General features: G+C 40.2%; 1 protein-coding gene across 1 annotated transcript in view; it reads left to right on the top strand.

The window, feature by feature from the left end:
* SKOR2 (SKI family transcriptional corepressor 2) overlaps window positions 1–21,368 on the top strand; it is a 36,098-nt gene extending 14,730 nt beyond the window's left edge. The window contains exons 4-7 of the mRNA XM_049901657.1: window positions 2,823–2,888; window positions 3,273–3,371; window positions 13,687–13,754; window positions 21,306–21,368. Coding sequence (XP_049757614.1) covers window positions 2,823–2,888; window positions 3,273–3,371; window positions 13,687–13,754; window positions 21,306–21,368 — 296 coding nt within the window. The remainder of the gene's footprint in view (window positions 1–2,822; window positions 2,889–3,272; window positions 3,372–13,686; window positions 13,755–21,305) is intronic.
* The last annotated feature ends 1,235 nt before the right edge of the window (window positions 21,369–22,603 follow it).

Raw genomic sequence — 22,603 nt, 5'->3', positions numbered from 1 at the left:
TTGCGGTATAAATATCGGTCTGAAATAGACACCAATGCAAAAGATCAATAAAATCGCCACAAAGCTGACAAAAAGACTTATTTTTAATGTTGTTGATGGATTTGACAATGGTTAAGGTAGTTTCATTTACTAGCTATTTGCTTATTGGTTTCCATACCCATGTAAAGCTACTAATTATGAAGTGGAAAAAAAATGAATCTTAACATATTTCAATTTTTTAATTGGATTTTGTAACTGAAATGTAATATAAGGTAAACAGTCCACCAAATATACTAATGAACCAAAAAGGAATCTAGTTTATAATGTGATAAGAGCGTGACTTCTAGAGTTGCCTATTCAGGAGCAAACTATCTCGTTTAAATCACTTCTTTAGTGAGAAAGTTCTAGAATGATGCAATTTCATCATGCTCTGTAGATAGATGCAGGGATATGTGCGTGCTTGTTTCTTCTTCACATTCAGTATTGTACATGCTTATGAAAGGGCTATCCACTTAACTAGTTTACTGAGACTAAAATAAATACAGGCAAAACTGCATTTATCTTCATTTGAAAGTATTATTTTTGGTGTAAAAAAAAAACTGGACCCGTGGCCGTCAAGTCAATTGTAACTCATAGCAACCCTGTAAGACAGAGTAGAACTGCCCCATAGGGTTTCCAAGGAGCGGCTGATGGATTCGAACTGCCGACTTTTTGGTTAGCAGCCAAGTTCTTAACCACTACGCCACCAGGTCTCCATTTTTAGTTTACATAATTATAATTTGTTATCAACCTTTGTGTTACTCTTCCTTTAGATATTCACAAATATTTCCTCATTATTTTCTTATTTACATGGAGAAGAAAGCCAAGGTATTATGGTTCAAGAGCCTATAGAGTGAGGTCACATTTTAGCTGAGAACAGGAATGAGGCTGTACAAATTTGATCTGGATATTAGAGAAAATGCCTGTCATTAAGGAACTTAGGGGTACCAAATATATTACTGTCTTAATGATGGACAGCAAGGGATTAGACTCCTTCCCCTAACTCTGCATATGTTCTAGGGATATTTATTTATAGTCCATCCTGGGTGGTGCAAAAAGTTAACATGCTCAGCTGCTAACTGAAAGGTTAGAGGTTCAAGTTCACCCAGAGGCACCTCAAAAGAAAGGCCCAGCGATCTAGTTCCAAAGAATCAGCAATTGAAACCCTACTCTGACACACATGAGTTTCCATAAGTTGGAGTCGCTTCCAGTGGCAACTGGCTTTATACACACACACGTATGCCATCAAGTGGAATGCAGAACAGCCATTTATAATAATATCACATTGAGGATTTTCCTGTCTGTCCATGATACTATAGGTCACTGCTTTGGGGAGAAGTTCTGTTTCTCTCTTTGCAGACATATTTACCCTGATGATGAAATCTCCCAGTATTCCTACAAGTGCCCGGGGCCATTATATTCCATTTCTTGTCGAGGGAAATGAACAGTTAGGAGGAGAGAATTGAAATGATGGATTCTGGCCATACTATAATTTAGAATTTATGGCCTCCTGGGTCCCTTTCATTAGCAAATCAAGATGCTTTCATAGAGTGCCTGTTATGTGCTCTGCACTGTGCTAGGCACTGGCCCACAGGAAAGACAGAGCTCCTGCCTTTAAATAGCACTGAGGATAGCCCATCGGGTGAGGAAAGTGAGTAAGCAAAAGCGCCATGACTGAGGCGAGTGCCAGGTGCTCTGGGGACACAGGAGGGAGGTGACTGGAGCAGAGGTGACAGCAGGAAGACCTCCTCAAAGCATCTTGACTGGACTACCTGTTTAGATGAAAATGCAAAGCTTAATTAAATTAAGTGAGTAGTTGTAGATAACAGATTGAACTTTGAAGGGAGAATTATGATTAGCTGAATGATTAGATTTTCTCGTTTATTTCGGTTTTCTGGATTATGTAGACTCAATTTATGACTGTAGAGAAATGCATTTTCTAAGCTTGCCGTCATTCTAGTTAGCACATAATCAAGCTAAGTGGGAATAACAGCCTAACCTTTATCCACAATAGTTTTTCCTTGTCGAAGTCAAGTCATTAAGGGACTATGAACAAGCAAGTGAATATTACAAAGTGACATAAATAACTCATTTCACATCTCTGTTTTAGATTTAAAAAAAAAAAGCTGTCAATTATCGAGTCATGGGTGGTACAAACAGTTAATGCCCTTGGCTGCTAACTGAAACATTTGAGGTTCTAGTCCGCTCAGAGGTGGGCAACTTCTGAAAAATCAGCCATTGAAAATCCATCCTGACACACGTAAGCTCAGAATCAACTTGATGGCAACTGGTATCAGTTATTAGGGAGCCCCTCCAGGCTTGTAAATTCTCCCCCATGGGCGACTCCTCCCACTTCTTTTTTACTGCCCCAAATATAGGTGGCCTAAAAAAAAGAGGGCAGGGAGGCCTCTGCTTCCGGAGTCTTGAGAATCTTCCAGTTGAAACCAGGCTTCCTCACTTCACGAAGGAGATGAACTCTGATGAGATTCCCCACCAGATATCTTGATTTTCCAGTCTCCCCCTTTGCCCATTCTAGCAATTAAAAAAAAAGCAATTAGCTTTGTTGTAAAGGATGGATAGTGCTGGGGCCGGGAGAAGGGACTAACTGACAATCTTCTTTCACTGAGTGCCATCTGTAGGTACTATCCGTACCTTCATTTTCTGTTGTTCTACAGGGTTTCAGGGAAATGTACACAAGTAAATGAGGACATTTAGTCCTGAGGACTTCTAGTTTCAAACTATATCAAACAAGCTGTCTTGCAGCCTACACAAAACTAATCATATTTTTCCTTCCTTTTTTTAAGGTGAGCACACACAAGAAACCAATTCACCTCATTCACTCAAAAAGGATGTAGAAAACATGGGAAAAGGTAAAAAAAAAAAAAGTTTTAATTCTGTACAACTCTTAGCTTTAAAAGACTATGGAGATAATAGGAGGGTATTTTTGTTCTGCGTCGTATTTTAAGCTTGACAAGCAACATATGAATAATATATGGACCATTGGGTGGATATAATTGAGATTAATGCATACATATCAATCAATACGTGACACTGTAATATAATACTTTAAAATAATATATTACATTGATTTATATTCATGGATTCCTGCACAAAATCTATCCTATGTCTATGCAAGACTTTTTAAACTGGTAAAATATTTTGTCTTATAATAATAAATTGCCGTATATAACAGTTCTCTGGAGAGTTATTTGTAAAGATTAGTAAAATGACTCTGCTTTTTCTTTCTTTATTAGAAGAACTTCAGAAGGTTTTATTTGAACAAATAGATTTACGGAGACGACTAGAACAAGAATTCCAAGTGTTAAAAGGAAACACGTCGTTCCCAGTATTCAGTAAGAAATCGTTTTTATTACATTAGATTTGCGATATTAGATGACACTTCTACTATTGGGCTTAAGAATATGATTCTAACTATTAAGTGGTTGTGCAAAGCTCCACATGGTCTTCCCCTCGTCTCTGTCTAAATATTGGAAACTTTTAGTCTCTTTTATATCTGCTTAGAATTGGCTCACAGACAGAATTTCTTAAAAGAACCTTTGGGTACTGATTTTATCATTATATGTGTGTTTGTGGGCTTTAAAATATTTATGTAAATATATGAATTTATTTAGATATGTTAAAAACAAAACCCGTAGCTGTCCAGTCAATTCCCACTCCTAGCGACCCTATAGGAGAGAGTGGGACTGCTCCATAGGGTTTCCAAGGAGCGGCTGGTGAATTCGAACTGCTGATCTTTTGGTTAGCAGCCAAGCTTTTAACCACTGCGCCACCAGGGTCCCTCAATGTACACGGATCTGTTTAATTAATTGAAATTGGTGTAATTTTGGTAGTTTTTGGTTACCTATCCATATTTAATGTTAAAATTTTATTTCACCTTTGGGGGCAGGAGATATTGTAGCCTAAAAATTATTGGTTCTACTCCCAGAGGTTTGGAATTTCAGAAAGATTTTGTGATAGGTGTCTAGATGTCTAAAATTTTAATGCCCCGATCTGTGTCACATTTGGACAAATACATCACAGCGGTGATTTTCCAGGTTTTCGGAGTTTCATTTAGTTATATTCCTCTTTCCGGAGAAAGGAAAGTGGGAAAGAAAATTGTATTTAAGCTTGTATTTTAAATTATGGAAACTTAAAATTAATTTTTCTTTCCGGGACACTTGATTAGAATATCAGCATGCCCCTTGTGATTAATCTGGGGCATCACAAGACTCAAATTGGCAATACCTCCACCAGAGTCACAGACCAGCATCAAGAAGAAGATCTCCCAGGAACCGTGACAATGTTAATAATATGGACAGGGCTCCTCAAATGTGATTTTCGATACAAGTAGATAGCATGCCTCGCTTGGGTAGCATTTTTGGATAGTGTAACATTCCTGGGAATGTGTCAAACTGAGTTCCACCGGCACACTTAGCCAGGGTGAAAAGGAAGAGGTAATTGCATAATGGAAGAGAGTTCTGACCACAAGGAACACTTGGGTCTGCCAAGGTCTGCCAAATTCGTGATCTCGCGATACCTGTAAGGGAGGTTTGGAACTCACAGCACTTCAGTGTTTTGAATTCAGAGAATGTCTGCTGAGACTTAGAATAAGATCAAAGGGAGGAGAATGGTCGATAGCTTCTGACAGCGCATTAGGAACATTTGTAGCTTGGAGAAAAGAAGAAACATTAAAAAAATAAAACGGGTGTTTCCAAAGGAACCAAGATTTTCTCAATTCTAAAATTGTCTCTTAAGAAAGATTGCACGATTCCTAGCAGCTAAAAGCAGAAAACATTTAATGATTTCTTTCGCTGTAACCAAGTGTTTATCTAATTGCTGAGTTTGCAAATTCCAGCTTTTAGGATCAGCAGAGTGGGCCCAAGTTGCTTCAAATGTCTGAAGTGTTCACCAAGCTCCCCATGAAACCAGTGTAGCCAAAATTTGTCATTGTTGTTAATTCCCCTTGAATTGGTTCTGACTCCTGGTGACCTTATGTATAACAGAATAAAATGTTGCCAGGTCCTGTGCCGTCTTCACGATCATTCGTATGTTTGAGTCTGTTCTTGTGGCTGTTGTGCCAATCCATCTCATTGAGGGTTTCCCTCATTTTGCTGACCCTCTACTTTACCAAACGTATTGTCCTTTTCTAGCAAGTGGTCTTTCCTGGTGATGAGCCCAAAGTAAGTGAGCTGAAGTCTCGCCATCCTTGCTTCTAAGGAGCATCCTGGTGATGCTTCTTCTAAGACAGATTTGTTTATTCTTCTGGCGGTCCATAGTGTATTTGGTATTCTTCACCAATACCACAGTTTGAATGTACCAATTCTTCTCTCTTGTTTCTTCATTGTCCAACTTTTGCATGCATGTGAGGTGATTGGAAAGACTACAATTTATATCCCATTAATAAAAGCAAATTAATAATCATTTTTGAGGAAGTAAGTAATTTATACATTTTCTTGGTTAACTGCTCCATCACACAATGTGTACAACATGCTTCTGTTGAAAACAAATGTTAGAATATCGTGGTACGATGGGCCCCTTTCAATTCAGACCTGTCATTCATCCTTTTGATCTGAATTAATATGAGTCCTCTGTTGTTGCCACGTACAAGAAACACTCCAATTAAGCAACAACAACACAAATTTCCTCTTTTTTTATCTGCGCCGTCCTCCACTGACCAAGGAAGTGGCGGCTGTGTACCCAAGTTTGAATAATGCGTGGTCTAGACACACCACAAAGAAGCAGTCAATTTCACACCGAGGAAAATAGCAAATGGACATTATGTGCTTGTTAACTCAATGTGAGGGGCAGGAGGCTGGCGGACAGATTGAGATTCACTCTGATGAAAAGGGGAAAGCTGAACTTTGTGAAGCCGCATTAGAAGGAAGCATAGAAGAATCCCCGTGAGAGTTTCGCAGAGCTTTTATGGGAGATGGACAGAGACTCACAGTGACCGCACTTAAAGTCAAGCACACTTGGAACGCAGGGGACCTGGGCTAGAAGCTATGGTATGTGACAGGAATCCAGGCTCAAAAAATGAACAGACCTGAGTTCATTTTTGGGCTCTGCCTGGTACTGGGTGTATGACCTTGCCAATAGTACAATGGGGCAGATAGGTCTGGTCTTGCACAAGGATGTGAAGACTGAATGAGGCGCTCAGGTGACATGCTCACGTGTACCTAGCATAGGGTAGGTCTGCCATAAATGTCAGCTGCAGTGATGATGATGATGCAAAGCAGGAGGGAGAGGAGAGTATTAGTGCTGAGCTCTAGAAAAGGTCATTTCTGCATTGTCTCACACTTCTTGCTGTGGTTCTGAGTGGTGATGAGGACTACAAGAATGAGTCCTGGGCATGGAGAAAAGAACAGTTGTCACCAAGCTGATTCCAGCTCGTGGTGCCACCCATAGGGTTTCCAAAGCTGTGACCTTTCAGAAGCAGATTGCCAGGCCTTTCTTTTGAGGTACCTCGGGGTGGGTTTGAACCCCCAACCTTTGGGTTGGTAGTCCAGTGTTTAGCCATTTCACCACCAGGGGCTCTGTGGAGCGAGTAAGGATGAAGATCAGAGAAGGAATGAGGAGGAGAAGGAAGAAGAGGAAGCAAGTCTCTACACTTGCTGAGACAGAGGCTTCCAGAGCTGCTCTCAATAAGTACGTCTCGGCTGCATCCTGGAGTGGATAACCTTGATAGGGAAACACAGGAAAACAGGAGCTAAAACAGCGATACAGAAATGGCCATTCACCGTTAGAAACGAGGCAGAGAAGCATGGCGATTAACAGCGAGGGCTCTGGGTTTGGACACAAACCCCCCTACTCACTAGCTGAGTAACCTTAGGCAAGTTACCTCTCCCCTTTCTCAACTGTACAACAGTACTGGTACCTACCTCATGAGGCTGCTGAGAGGATTCACTGAGTGAAATGTGCAAAGTGTTTAGCATAGTGACTGACACACAATAATTACCAATAAATGTGAGTTGTTGTTACTATGTACCATTTTAAAATCTAGTACTTACATTCCTACAAGGAACTTTATAGTAAACCAGCGATATGAGAAACCAGAACTTGTGGAGATTTACTGGGCTGTGGTCATAGAGAGTGGAGCCAGCAGTGAAACTTGTTTTGATGCCAGACAGTGAGTTTTACTGACAAACTGAGTAGGACATAAGAAAGGGTGGGAGAAATGTCATCTAGGATTGGGGGGAAATAGGTGTTTGGGGAAATGGATGAGGAAGGGCTTCACCCTTATCAAAGTCACCTTGAGATGACAACAGAACAGCTGGTCAAACGTGTTTCCAATGGCTGTCATGTTTGATTGGACAAGAGGAAATGTTTTGAGGAGACCCCGCCCCTCAATGTGCCATCATTTCAAACTCCTCTTCCAATGATCCTGGTCTGATCATTCTCGCAGGTGCAAATCCAGGAGTCATCTTCCACCACATTGTTTCCATCTCCCCTAGGGAATCTGTCTTCTCTTCTCCCCTAACACTCATTGTTGTTGTTAACTGCCATTGAGTCAGCCCCTACTCATGGCAATCCCACGTGACAAAGAAGAATTACTCCATAGGGTTTTCTTGGCTGTAATCTTTACAGAAGCGGTTCACCAGGTCTTTTCTCTGCAGAGCCGCTGGATGGATTCAAACCACCAACCTTTAGGTTAGCAGCCGATTGCAAACCACTTGTGCCAGCCATGCTCCTTAATGCCCTGTCCAAAAAACCAAACCCACCGCCTTTGAGTTGATTCCAATTCATAGCGACCCCATAGGGTTTCTAAGGCAGTAAATCTCTACAGAAGCAAACACATCTTTCTCCCTCAGAGCCACTGGTGGCTTCAAACCACTGACTTCTCGGTTAGCAGTCGAGCGCTTTAACCAACAGGGCTCCTTTCATGCCCTACATTTTCCTTTATAATATCATTCCTCCCTTTGCCATAGTTTTTATTTATTTTACTTTCTTCCTACTGTTGTTGCTGTGTGCCATTGAGTTGATTCTGACTCATGGCGACCGTATATGACAGAGGAGAACTGCCCCCTAGGGTTTCCTAGGCTAATCTTTACAGGAAATCGCTAGGTCTCTGATCCTGCAAAGTAACTGGTGGGTTGGAACTGCTGACTTTTCTGTTAGCAGCCGAGCACTTCACCACCGCGCCAGCAGGGCTCCTCCACTACTCCACTGCACTGTCCATACACCAGGAAAGGGCCCTCTCAGGGTGTTCCCTTGCTGCGTGTTCCCTTGGTGTATTGTGGGTGCATAACATACTCTCAACAAATGGTTGATACAAATTTTGCTGGCATATTCAGAGAGATTAAAACTGACAAAGATGAGATTGGATCATGAAAACTGTTGTACAAAGGAAATTATTGAGGGCTCATGAGTTGGATTTGTACGTATAATCACAAATTCATGGCACTTGGGACAATTGAGGGATTTGTACGTATAATCACAAATTCATGGCACTTGGGACAATTGAGGGAAAAGGCTGGTTGGTTATTATAGGGAAGGACTAAGTGGGTGGAACAAATAACTGGGGCTTTCAGAAAAGCTTAAGTAGTAGGTTTTTAACTGTGTTATCACTGAGTAATTCTTATTACTTATTTCTTACAATTACTCTTCCCAGTTACTGTTAAGATGACTTCCTATTTAAAAAACAAAAACAAAATGACTTTTTGCCTTTGGGACTTAGGTTCTTTAAATACCCGAATGTGGTTGTGAGCATCTATCACCTGTGGGTATTACTAGATTCATTATATATGTTTAGTGGTTTCCTTCTTTCCTTCCTCTCTCTTTTTGTTGCGTTTCCTGGAGGATGAGCTATGGGGGAATTCCAAAGCACTGTATAGATCAAGAGACCTGATAGTGTTTGAAGGTGGTGATAACAAAATGAGGATTATGTAAACAAAATGAGCTAAAAGCCTGTTGCTTGGGGAGTAGGATCTATCAAACGAACCAGTTGTACCATATGGTCCCAGGAATGTAGACTAGATATTTTTTATTGCTGTTTAGAAAACCCCTTTTAATTTTTCACTGTCCAAATATGCAGTGCACAACCCTTGCCACTGTGCTGGCCATCATGCATGTTGCGATTCATTGTTCTCCTCTGCTACCTCTTTTGACACTATCGTTTTCCAAAAATATTTGGGTTTTAAGTGATTTTTATTAGAGAGATTGGCTTAATGATTTTTTAAAATCTCCAATTAAATTGTGCCTTTATTAACTTTTAGAATATAGCAAACATTTTGTATGGCCTTTTTTTTTTTTGGTTTATTTGTCAATAACAATCTTTGTGTCTCAAAATTTATATAGATGGCATTGTAGAAATTTTTAAATGTAAAATTTTTTAAAAAACCAATGGAAGAGAACAAAAATCACCCATAATCTTCCCATCTGGAGATAACTGTTAATGGTTTGTAGTTTCTGCCTTTTTAATAACCAAACCAAACCAAAACTGCTGTCATCGAGTTGATTCCACCTCATAGCGACCCTATAGAACACAGTAGAACTGCCCCCGTAGAGTTTCCAAGAAGGACCTGGTGGATTCAAACTGCCAGCCTTTTGGCTAGCAGCCATAGCACTTAACCACTACACCACGAGGGTTTTTTCCACCTTTTTAGTGCATGTTAGATCCTTTTTTAAATAAATAAATAAAATGAGATCATATTATATACACGTCACTTTTTATCTTCTATTTTTTTTTTTTTATTTAACATGAGCCTCTTTCCATTACTAGAGTATTCTATGAATATATCCTCAAGTTGGACATAAGACCCTTAAAAAAGGGTATGAACTTTTTTTTAAAGATCTTGATATATAACTTCGGGTTGTTTTCTAAAAAGGTTATACTAATTTACTCCCATCCTTGGAACACCATGTATTATCGTCATTAATTTAAATGAAAAATAATGGTATTTCATATTATTTCCTTTTCTTTCATTGCCAGTGATGTTGAAAACTTTTCTGTTTATCATCCATTTGTATGTTTTGTGAATGCCTGTTTATATTCTTTCCCCATACTTCTTTCGATGTGTTCTTTTTTTTATTGATTTAGTATGAACTTTTTATAACTAAAATATTAATTCTTTGTCATGTTTGTTGCAAATGTTCTTTGGTTTGTATTAATTGCCTGTAAATGTTGACTGAGCTGTTTTGTACTTCGGGAGTTCTGTTTATGGTTTTTATCCTAACAAAGTTTTAAATTTTTGTCTAATCAAATCTATAAGTAGTTTCCTTTTTGGTTTTTGCCTTTGAGGCCCTTCCCCAACCTCAAGCTTATAAAAATATTCAGCATTTTTTCTGATACTTTAATGGCTTAATTTTCTTTTGTTTTTTGCTGAAGGAATTGTATAAGTATACCACCACAGAGCAGAAAGCATGCATTAAGTAAGGTCTAGTTTTCATCATTCCACTCTGGATTACCCTTAGCCATTTCCTCCTCCAAAATCAGAGTCTTCTGGAATTAAGGGAGATGTCCCAGTTAGGTCAGCTTCAGGCAGACCCTCATACCTAATCCATCTCAGCTAACTATTCTGGTCAGAGACACCTCAGAACTCTAAAGGGAAGGAGGAACCTATCAAGGCTCAAAGGAAATTCTGATTCAGATCTGTTTGGGATGTGCTCTTGCATTTTGAATCCACACTCATATTCCTGAGAGCATTTGGGCCACATCATGGGACCAACAGTGTTGAGACCAGGGCAGTTTGTAGGGGGTTGGCTCCCCTGTTGCCCTGGCTGGCCCATGGACTTTGACCCGCCCTCCAGAGCAGCCTGACATGGCAGAGTGGGTGCCAGCTCCTCACACAGTACCTCACTCCTCATTTTTATCAGTGTAAATCAAAACTACCCACTCTCCCTTTTCTGGCACAAGAAAGACAGAACTGGGTATCTGAAATACTCGAAATCTTGAAATGCTAGAAGAGGAAAGGACCTTAACAGCCACATGGCTCCACATCCTTGTTTCTTCAGATAAAGGTCTGAGCCCTAGAGTTGGGTAGGTATTGTCGATGGACGAATCCAGACTTTTGCTGGATATTTCAGAACTTTCTCCACTCCTCATTCCTTAGCTGAGTGCCAAGCTGGTGGGCCTTAGAAATTTAAAAAATATTTAAAACATAGCTTTCTGCCCTCTAAGAACTCACTGTTTACCTGGACTTTTGTTAGGTGCTGTTGAGTCAGCTTCTGACTTATAGCAACCCTGTGCACAACAGAACCAAACGCTGACTGGTCCTGTGCCATCTTTACAATCGTTGCTGTTTGAGCCCATTGTTACAGGCACCGTGTCAGTTCATCTCATTAAGGGTCTTCCTCTTCTTCGCTGACCCTCTCCTTTACCAAGCATGATGTGCTTCTCCAGGGACTTGTCCCTCCTGATAACATGGCCAAAGTATGTGAGACAAGTCTCATCATCCTAGCTTCTAAGGAGCGTTCTGGCTGTACTTCTTCCAAGGCAGATTTGTTTATTCTTCTGGCAGTCCATGATGTATTCAACATTCTTTGCTAGGAGACAGTTCTAATCGTAGTATGTATTATGGATAGTTTAGTAGAGGTATGTACAGGGTGCTGGATGAGCACAAATGAGGGACAACTAACCCTGGCAGCAGGGTGCAGGAGAACTGGAGATTTTCCAGAAGCGGTAACATTTGAACTGGGCTTTTTAAAAAAGGAAGGCATTTTCTGTGAGGGTAAGACCATCCAGGCAGAGAAAACAGAGGGGCAGAGGCGCAGAGGCTGAAGTACGGTGTGTCTTGAGGACTCCAGAGTGATTTGGTGGGCCGTGAGGGTGAGGAGGTCGCAGGAGAGAAGGCCATTTTCCGCCACACCCTCTGCTGCTGCCACCTGAGCCCCTTGCTGTTGCCCATGCCTCCTTCCATGTCTTTGCATGGAGCACCTTCTCTACTCAAGCATTTCCTTCCCCTTAACTCCCCAAGCCCCTGCAGGCTCTCCCTTGGCCCTTGCATTGCCCCATGGACTCACCACTATTGCAGCACCATTCACATCAAATTCACAGGTGAGGGTAGAGACTAGATCTTTTTTTTTTTTTTTTGCTAACACATTATAATACGGTACATGCTTGAGGTTGGGGAAGGAATTCAAACAGTTTAAAAACCAAAATCCAACCTGTTGTCATCGAGTCAATACCGACTCATACGGACCCTCTAGGACAGAGTAGAACTGCCTCATAGAGTTTCCGAGGAGCGGTGGTGGGTTCAAGCTGCCAACATTTTGGTTAGCAGCCAAGTTCTTAACAACTGTGCCACCAGGCCTCCTCAAACAGTGTAGAAACATAAAAACCAAACAAAACCAGTTGCCATCAAGTCATTTCTGACTCATGGTGACCCCATATGTGTGAGAGCAGACCTATGCTCAACAGGGTTTCAATGGCTGATTTTTCAGAAGTAGATCACCAGGCCTTTCTTCCGAGGTGCCTGTGGGTGGACTTGAACCTCCATCCTTTCTGTTAGCAGCCAAACATGTTAACTGTTTGTACCACTCAGTGATTCCATAGAAGTGTAGATGTTAGACAATAAAATAGCAATATTGGCTAATAAATACCCAGAGTCTCATGGGGATAAAGGATTTATTATCTTGAAAGCGATGGGAAGCCATCTGAGTTTTTTAAACAGGGAACAACAGAGATTTAAAGAGTAAGGGACAGAAAGCCAGGTGGCCAGTTGGGAAATTGCTGATGAAAAGCTGTCTGCATTCGGGAGGTAACAATGGCAAAGAGAGAGAGAGGAGAGAAGGGAAATGGAATACAGGGATTCACACACCAGTTGGCTGTAGAGGTGAAAGGCTGAGAAGAAGAGATGATGACAACGTCTCTGTTTTCTCCAAGCTGCTGCTCTATTAATCACAGATTCATTATGAAATCATATTCATTTCTCATTTAAAGCAGAAGAAGCCTAAGTCAGCCAAGTCTACACTTTGAAAAGTCGCACGGAGAAGATGGAACAATATGAAATACATTTGGAAGTCATTTCTTTCCTTAAATGCAATAAAAATGACCAATGTGTAGAAGGGCATAGGTATTTTACATAACAATATTTCTTAAAGCTCCCCCTGGATTAGAGTGAGGCGAGGCCTATAGAACAGGACAGATCAAAAGAAGACCGTAAAATAAGGACAATCCAAGGTAGACGGTTTGCTGGTTGGGAGAGTCTGGCCAGAGTATGTCTATCACCCCCTTAGGAATGAGATGAGCTGCAATGAAGACAGACAGGCATAGTTTAAGGGCCCATATCTTATTCATCCCAAACGCGTTACATGCACAAGGGTCAGCATTTCCTATGATCAGCTCTGCCTGAGGTTTCCCACCCCGCCACGTGCACTGGAGTCCTGAAGACAGTGGAAACTCTCAGTGCCTGTGAACCACAAGGTGTGCAAAGGTTAGGGGGCCGTGAGCGCACCAGATATTTCTGAATAATTGTTACATGCAAGGGGTCATACTAGACGGAGTATGAGATACCATGAAATATAAGATACAACCTTCCCCTTTCAGGATTTACTATTATGGTTAAATGATAGAAGCCTGAAAACATTTCTTCAAACGACTATATTATTTACTAAAAATCAAAGGAGGGGGGCTCTGCCTATGAGACTTTCGGCAGTGCTTTTACTGAATATACTAAAAGTAGGTTTTGCAGCTTAATTATAATTTCTTTCTCTATTTCTCTCTCCCATCAGATAATTTTCAGGATCAGATGAAAAGGGAACTAGCCTACCGAGAAGAAATGGTGCAACAATTACAAATAGTAAGATGCATTCCTACTTAAACAGTAAATGCAATGTGATTTGGTTTATTTTCAAACCAGGCCATATGTATGAAACTGCTGATGTTTTTGCCATGGAATCCTTTGGTCCACTTACCTCTCAGCTGGTTGAGATGCTAATTATCAAGAGATTTACTTAGACACAGGATAAACAGATGTGTCAGGACGTTTCCTCGAAATGTAACTACCTGCCATGTGTTAATAGACAGATGTCTGTGGGCGAACCAGAGGTACCTGGATTTGCTTCCTCTGAGCAAACTTCCCACCCCTGTGCCTGAATGTCACACAGAAGCTCAGAGAAGGGCAATTGTCTCTCATCTTCCCCTCCTTCCACTACCCAGACCTCTGCTGTCATTAGAACTTAACGTAAACACAATCGATTACATTCACTTGAAGGATGATGAAAAGAAATGAATTATTTCCAAAAGACGACTGTTTCTCACTTTATCCTAATCATTTCAAACAGCGGACAATGGCTAAGATCTGTTTATACTGGAACAGGAGGATGTTTGATAAATAAATGTGGGTTTGTTCCTATCCCTCTGAATTACTTATCCTCTGTCCTGATGCAGGTACATCTGGTATTGTTCATTGGTGCTTTTCAGGCAGTCTCCCGCTTCCTCATGAGTTGTTGTTGTTATTAGGTGCCATAGGGTCCATTTGGACTCATAGAGGCCCCCTGTGACAGAGTAGAACTGCCCCATTTCAAGAGTAGAATGGGAAAGATAATTTCTGCTCAATATTTGTAAGATATTTTTAATCTCCTGGATAAAGACACATACTGATCCTTAGTGGTACTCACAGCATGATTATTATAACTTGAGTTGCTTGATATTTTGAGCTGGTCCATGATCCCTTCGTACCATTAAGCATGTATCTATGTGTACATACATAGAACAGCCATAGCACTTAACCGCTACACCACCAGGGTTTCCACAACAGGCATCGTATAATTCCCAAAATTAGCGAAGGTACACCAAGGCTAGCATCATAAAAATTTGAAAAATAGATACGAATTTCCCTCCTGCTTCTTCCCCTTCTTTTGTGTCCCCTGCCATGAGATGCCTAGGGTTTTCAGACTGCCTGCAGCACCTAACGCTGTGTCTAGCATCAAATGTTGTTGTTGTTAGGTGCCATCGAGTCAGGTCTGACTCCTGATGACCCCAAGTACAACAGAACAAAACTTTGCTGGTCCTGGGCCATCTTCATGATCATTAATATGCTCAAGTCCATTGTTGTGGCCACTGTGGATTTTGAGTGTCTTTGAACCTAGCGGGCTCATCTTCCAGCACTATACTAGACAATATTCTGTGGTGATCCATAGGGTTCCAATTGGTTAATTTTCAGAAGTAGATTGCCAGACCTTTCTTCCTAGTCTGGCTTAGCCTAGAAGCTCTGCTGAAACTGGTCCACCACGGATGACCCTGCTGGTGTTTGAAATACCAGCAACATAGCTTCTAGCGTCATACCAACAATCAAGCCACCACAGCATAGCTTACTGACAGATGGGCAGTGGAGCATCAAACAGCTATAAGTAAACATTTGTTGAACGAATCACTGCCCATGGATGCCCCAGACCTCCAAATGTGGCACCCTGATCCAACGCTGATGCTCTATTAGAGCTGTCCCCTTAATTCATTTTCAAATTTCCCTGTCTTGGGCCTAATTTCCTCAAATGTTCTTTTGTGCTAAGCGACTACTACCAAAACTACTAAAGGAAATCATACTAGTGAATTATGGGGAGCTTATGCAGCCCTGTCTAGTAACAGACCCAGCCTTCACGGCCAGCAAACTTGAGTTCAAGTGCCAGCTCCTGAAGTTCATTAAGTGTCAGTTTGCTCAACCAAAATGCAACTGTGGTAAGATTTAACTCAGTGCCTTGACGTTGTTAGTTGCCACTGAGTTGGCTCATGGTGACCTCATGTATAACAGAGCTAAGCATTGCCTGGTCCTGCACCGTCTTCAAAATGGTTGGTATGCTTGAGTCCGTCATTGTGGTTATTGTGTCAGTCCATCTCATTGAGGGTTTCCCTCATTTTTGCTGACCCTGTACTTTACCAAACACGATGTCCTTTTCTAGTGATTGATCTTTTCTGATGACACGTTCAAAGTAAGCGAGCTGAAGTCTCATCATACTCGCTTCTAACGAGCCTTCTGGTTGTATTTCTTTTTCGGTCTTCCTTTGTCCAGCTTTTATATGCACATGAGGAAAAGTGCCTTGGTAGAAATACTGTGGGGTGTAAGTGAATAATAAACATAAAATGTATATGCAAGCCATAAAGTGCTGTGCCAGTATGAATAATCAGTCTAGTATCCTGCCCCTTCTCAAAGTAGTGTCTCTAGTAGTGGAATTATTTAAGCCCTAGTGGCTAGAGGTATTTTGGGGGAGGAAGGACTTATATTCACATTAAGAATTGCTTAAGAATTGTGGTGGCAGATTTTATCAATAAAGGTACTTGAACAGAAATTGACCATGTCCCTTATTCAGCTGGATATATCTCCTAAAGTACCTGGGGGAAAATGTCTTTAGAAACTTCTAACTAAAGATTATCAAGAAATTGCTAGATATAACAATTTTTTTTTAACAATTATTGGTTTTCTCTGTATTTGTAGTTGAATGACCTAACTCATCAGTAAATATGGTTACATACTTTGCTCCCTGAGAACAGAACAATTGACTCAAAATTATTTTATATTTAAAGTTTACAGAGCATATATTACAGAATAGGCATTTTTTTCCTCAAGATGAAATGAAAACCCACCCTATCCTGCAATCGTGAAGAATTCAAATATATGAAAACCATCATACTCTGTAATGATTCCCACAGACCCACAACGCATTCATGCTATGTTGTTACACAGTGTTCATATTCAAAAGACTTATATCAAAAACATCTTGGGTACCATTGCGGTAGGAAGAAAACTTATGAATTTCTTTGGCTCCTGCATTTTTAGATTCTCTGCTGACGATAATTTCTGCACCACTGCTTCTCTTTCCAGTTTGTTAGATGCAAAGTTGTGATGGCTGTAGAGTCAAGTGATTGATCTCTTTGTGCATTTATAAATGAATGTGCATTTGTCTCACTGTGAGATTTAAAGCATACCCAGAGTTCATTTATTTAGCATTTATACACGGCCACAGCTAACTTAGAAAGAAATAGTTTAAAATTTGAATTTTATAGTACTTAACACAGTTTGCATTAAAGTCTCCCACCCCGCCCTTAGTTTTCAAATACTTAAAATGTTTTTATTTCTAAATAAGACTTATTTATGCAAACAAAGAAATATGTGCCTCTTATGATGAACCAATATAACCAGTAATCCAGTTGCCATCAAGTCAATGCTGACTCGTGGCAACCCCACGTGTGTCAGAGGAGAACTGTGCTCCACAGGATTTTCAATGGCTGATCTTTTGACTATAAATTGCCAGGATTTTCTTCTGAGGCACCTCTGGGTGGGTTCAAACTGCCAACCTCTCAGTTAGTAGCTGAGCGTTTAACCATTTGTGCCACCCAGGAATTCCTATAAACCAAAGTAAAAGTTTTAAAATTTAGCAAGCTTGTGAGATTTTAGTGTTTATTATAATAAATAGCAAGGACTTTCTCATTTACAAGTGAATTGTGATTCTAGGAGAAATTCGCCCAATTTTAAAAACAAAGAACAACATTCCTTAGGGTTAAGAAGAAGCTGAAGTTATTTTATTCAGTGAATAACCTTTTGATTAAAAATTTTCCAAGGACTGGGATATAGTAATTTGTGACATGAGCGGAAACTATTAAAACTCTTATAATGCCTTAATAACCTGTTTTTTAAATGGCTCATTTGGCAACAATGATTTAAGCAAGTACATCTGTGTGTGACCTAATACTGCAGGCTTCTTATAAAGATATGCTTTTTCTTAGCCATGGCTCTCGAAGGACATTGTAAAGCTGCAACACAGAGCCCATGATAAATGGCTAAGCCAGACTCCTATCCTTGGAACTTGCTGGATCACTATCAACCGGCAGATGGGCCTAGGAATTGAGCTAGTCTTCAAGCGCCCTCTGCTGTTTCTTCAGAGTGCTGCAGTCATATGCAGCCAGAGGGAAACAGTCTCAAAGTTGTTCATTAAAAGCCTCCATTAAAATAATGTTCAATCAATATATTTAGAACTAATGTTTGTTCACTGTGGACTTGTAAAACAGCAGTTTGCAGCTTCCTGATGATGGGAGGGTAGTGCCTCCTCGCAGGGAAAGGAGCGATGGGTCTTTATTATTGCTGAAGGAGTGCTCCTTGGCAAGGGCATAGCTCTTCAGTGCGACGGTCTATTCTTGGAGGCCCTCCAGTATTCATTAGGATGGGAACTTGCCCAGATTTCTACTGTCTCAACCCAGAGGATTTTGAAAATATATTTTACAAAGAGATAGAACAGTTACTATATTGCAGTATATTTTTAAGAAAAAAAAAAAAAAACCTGGCCAGGAGAGGAGTTTGGTTTTGTGGCTAAATATACATCAAAAGGAGGGCCCTGCAAGTCAGGTGCTTTGATGCAAGTCTGAGCTTCCTTGGAAGCTGCCTTGGGATTCTCCAGCAGTTAACAGACTTGGACTATAGCGCATCATTTTCCAATTATTCACCTACTGCCAGTGCAGCTTAACAACGCCATCAGTTGTCTCTTAGTTGCATAGGCATTCTTCTTCTCATCTCTCTCCTTTTTTGAGATGTTGACGCACCTGAATGGCTGAGCTTAGTCTCTGTCTTGGCGCAAACTAGGAAGTTAACTTCTTTGAAAAGATTGATTTTTTTGATCTACTAGAACCAACTGGGTAATTTAGAAGAACATAATACCTTGAATTTTTTTCCCATGCCGGTTTTGGCGATTTCTAAGCTCATTGAGATGAAATGACAGCTTTTGTAAGTCCCACTGTAGGGTTAAAAATTTTAAGTGGAGCCTCCCAATTCTGAGTTCCCACCTTGGAAAATGTTTGCTGAGGTCTCCATAAATCCAGTTTTGCATGTCATTGAATTTGATGCACCATCAGTTATAAGAGGCCCCATTGTTTGATGTATCAAAAGCAACAAAGCATCCAACTTATCAATTGTAAGATGCATCTGATTTCAGGGGTGTTTAAATGTGACGGGGGGAAAATATGTCTCAGAATCAATGGACTATGGTAGTTTCCATGAACAGTTAAGCGATATGCCAATATATTCTTTATTTATCATCCGTGATTTGGGGCTTAGAATTAAAAATACATCATTCTAAGATGATCCAGTTTAATCTGATGGATATTTTAAGTTAAAACCATGCATAGTGGAAAATCATTACTACAGATTTTATTCATTGCTAGTCTTGTCTTACTATAACCATTGAAATTATATGAAAGCATATTTGTGTTTATAAAAATTATAGTCTGAAAAAAAATAAAATATTTGAACCAAAAATATATGTATTACCTTCAGTTCACAACTTTGTGCTTTTTTGTTTTTGCTATGGTGGCTTGGGTTGTATTTTGTTTTATTTTAATGAAATAAACACCACCATCAATGTCGGAGTGGCTTTAATTCTGTACACAACTTTAAATTCCAGTCTGGAACTTTGAGGATCAAACGAGCTTATTTGGAAATGTCCTTTTTTCCTGAGTCCTTTTTTCTTTTCCTTCTCAGCTTTCTGCCTTCATGGAACGCTACCTTACTGTTTCTTGGGGTGGGCCAGGGCATTCTGACTTAGATCTGAGAGCCACTCACGGGTGGTGTTTACTTATCTAGTGTAGTAACCTGGCAGAAAACAGACACTAAATCTTTGTTGAGGACTCTTTCCAAATGTGAGAGTAGTACAAACACATTTCATTGGTTATTCCTCTTGCCCAAAAGTTTATATGGGTTCCACGTGTTACCCTAAATAGTAGAATTCCATTCAAGGCGCTGTAACGTCATGCATCTAGAGAGAAAGGTGAGCCAAGTGTGTTAGCATATTACAGCATACACCATAACGGAAAACCAAGGTTCAAGGGCATCTTGTTCATAGCAGGTGTAGCATAACCTAGAACGAAAAGACTAAGTAACTAGAGTAGGTCCCTGGGTAACTGTTCTTGTCATGGTTATCTAGCTGATCTCAGCCCGCATTCTAAATGTGAGATTAGGACACTGGATTTTTTATGCATTATATGAATCATTCATTTCAATGCTGCTGTCCATGCCCTTTATCAGGTACATGCCTATCAGATCCCTCCATGTTGTGATTGTGTGTCAACACAGTGAAATGTTTATCTTGTTGTTGTTAGGTGCCGTTGAGTCAGTTCTGACTCATAGCGACCCTTAGATGCCATCTCGTCAGTTCCGACTCGTAGCAACCCTATGCACAACAGAACGAAACATTGCCTGGTCCTGTGCCATCCCTACAATTGTTGTTATACTTGAGCCAATTGTTGGAGCCACTGTGTCAATCCATCTCGTGGAGGGTCTTCCTCTTTTCCGCTGACCCTGTACTTGTTTATCTTAGCCTCCCCCCTCCCCATTAAAAAGACTGATTCAACTGATCAGTTATTATGGTAAAATGGTCCACCTCATCTTGGTCACTAACATCACTGTGGATTTGTAGCTTCTTCCCATTTATAAACGTTCATATTCATGGAATGGTAGGCCAGAAGAGCAGAACTTACAATATGCTGGGAACATAAAGAATGCATTGTGTTCAAAGACATTGCCTAATTGTAATGAAAATAATTTTATTTTCCTCAGTGCTATTACGTACTAGCCAAATTTCAAGTTACATTCTAGGAGGCTGATTATTTCTTTATTCAAATCTTTAGAATCCTGAGTTCAGCCTTGTAATGATGAAGGTAGGTAATATAATGATAGAGTACCTTAACTGGGGTTAGTGGAGAGGCAAATCTAAATAATAAATGTTCTCATTTCAATCATGTGAATTTTCTAATGAAAAGTAGCGTATCAAATGTGGTAGGTTTTCATTCAAAGCTCCGGTATTCAAAAGTATTTTTCAAGTTTCCAGGTAGAATGCTCAAGGGTCATATTTTCCATTCGGTGCAAGTATTTCTGATCCTTCTTATTAGTTACTGGTCAGTTACCCAGGGTAATAGTCTGTGTTTAGTCTTACTTGTGATTTATAAGGATAGCATATTTCATGAAGAAGTCACTGTAGTAAAACAAAAGTTTACACCGAACTCACTTGTAATCACGTCCTTGTATTGAGACCTTGGGCATGATAGCATCGTAACTCAGTTTTCATGTAAAAATAAAAAATAATAGCATATATTACAGTTTGAAAAAAAAACTTTTTTTTTTTTTGCAAAACATCACCTAATCCTTCAGCATCAATTCAGTGTGGTCACCCATTCTGGCCTCGGTGTGCTTTTTAACAGGCCAGAGGAGTGCCATGCCCCACGAGCCCACAGTGCCAAGAAGATGGAGACCTTTCTCCTTTGCCAAGGATCCACTGGCATTCAAATTGTTAGGGATGATGAAGGGTCTACATTACACTTTTGTCTCCAAGTTTAGCTTACCTGTATGGTTTTGCTTGTTTTTATCTTACAGATCCCCTATGCAGCAAGCTTGATCAGGAAAGAAAAGCTTGGTGCCCATCTCAGCAAAAGCTAAAAGGTGAGATTGCCAGGGGAAAGAGATTTTCTTAACTCTCCGAATTGCAGTGCTTGATCATGTTCTTTACTGATGTATTTGAAATAGCCCAAGGAATTGGTAAAGTTGCATCCTGTGTTTAGGCCTATACACTGATGTACTTCTTGGGGATGGGGCTTCCTAACTGAATGACTAAGTGCTTACAAATTCCATGGAAGATACCTAAAACTGAGAAAATTCTCTCTTCAGTCTGCAGAAGTAATCTTCATTCTGTTTTGAGATTTTCTCCTCTTTATGGTTCTGCCTGACTCCTTTATTAAACCATTTGCCGTGGAGTTGGCTCGGACTCACAGCAACCCCATATGTGTCAGAGTAGAACTGTGCTCTATAGGATTTTCAGTGGCTGATTTTTTGGAAGTAGATCACCAGGCCTTTCTTCCAAGGCACCTCTACATGGACTCGAGCCTCCAACCTTTCAGTTAGCAGCCAAACACATAAACCATTTGTACCACCTGGAGATTCCTGATACCCCAGTTATTACCTTCTAAGGAAATGGGAGTGTCAGGAAATCATGCTTATTATGTATTTCATCTTCTCAGTCTCTGCTTCTGACGAAACTTCCCGAAATCTAACTTTCAGTGAGTTGCTAACTGAGGGATAGTAATATGAACAATTGGGAGCCATACAGGCCTTGAAGAGCTGCTCTAGCAATGGTAATTCATTGTTTCCCCAAACCAACAATAATATCTCTATAGCCAGGTTCAAGGTCACATCCCTGACAGCGATTTAAAAGATACGGATTCTGTGCTATTAAGGAAAGGAAAACAGTGAAAATTCAATGCCTGGATTTAGAGATTTAGAATATCTGTAAACACTGAGAAAACAACTTTTGATTACATGGAAGAAGACGTGGTGTGTGTGTGTGTATACCTATATATATGCATATAATATTAGAACTGAGAAAATGCAAGATATAGGACATTGTTATTTCTTTAATAACACATTAGAATGACCTAACAATATAGGAATTGCTAAATCAGGTAAAACTCAGATATCAGAAGTAGCATTTGTTAGCACTCATGGCCAAGTAGGATGGTGGCCATTTATCAGTTTGATCTATTTCCATCAGAATGATTCTTCCCACTCCTTCCCTCTGCAACATATTTTCAACTCCATAGAATTTACTGGCAAAAGGACTTCCCTACAATGCAGGCTCACAGTTTCTTTTCTTTCCTTCATGTCTCTCTTCTGCATAT

The sequence above is a fragment of the Elephas maximus genome, chromosome 11 (genome assembly GCF_024166365.1).
Source record: "Elephas maximus indicus isolate mEleMax1 chromosome 11, mEleMax1 primary haplotype, whole genome shotgun sequence".
Lineage (NCBI taxonomy): Eukaryota > Metazoa > Chordata > Mammalia > Proboscidea > Elephantidae > Elephas > Elephas maximus.
The sequence above is the reverse complement of the archived record's forward strand: the minus strand, read 5'-3'. Positions and strand labels throughout refer to the sequence as shown.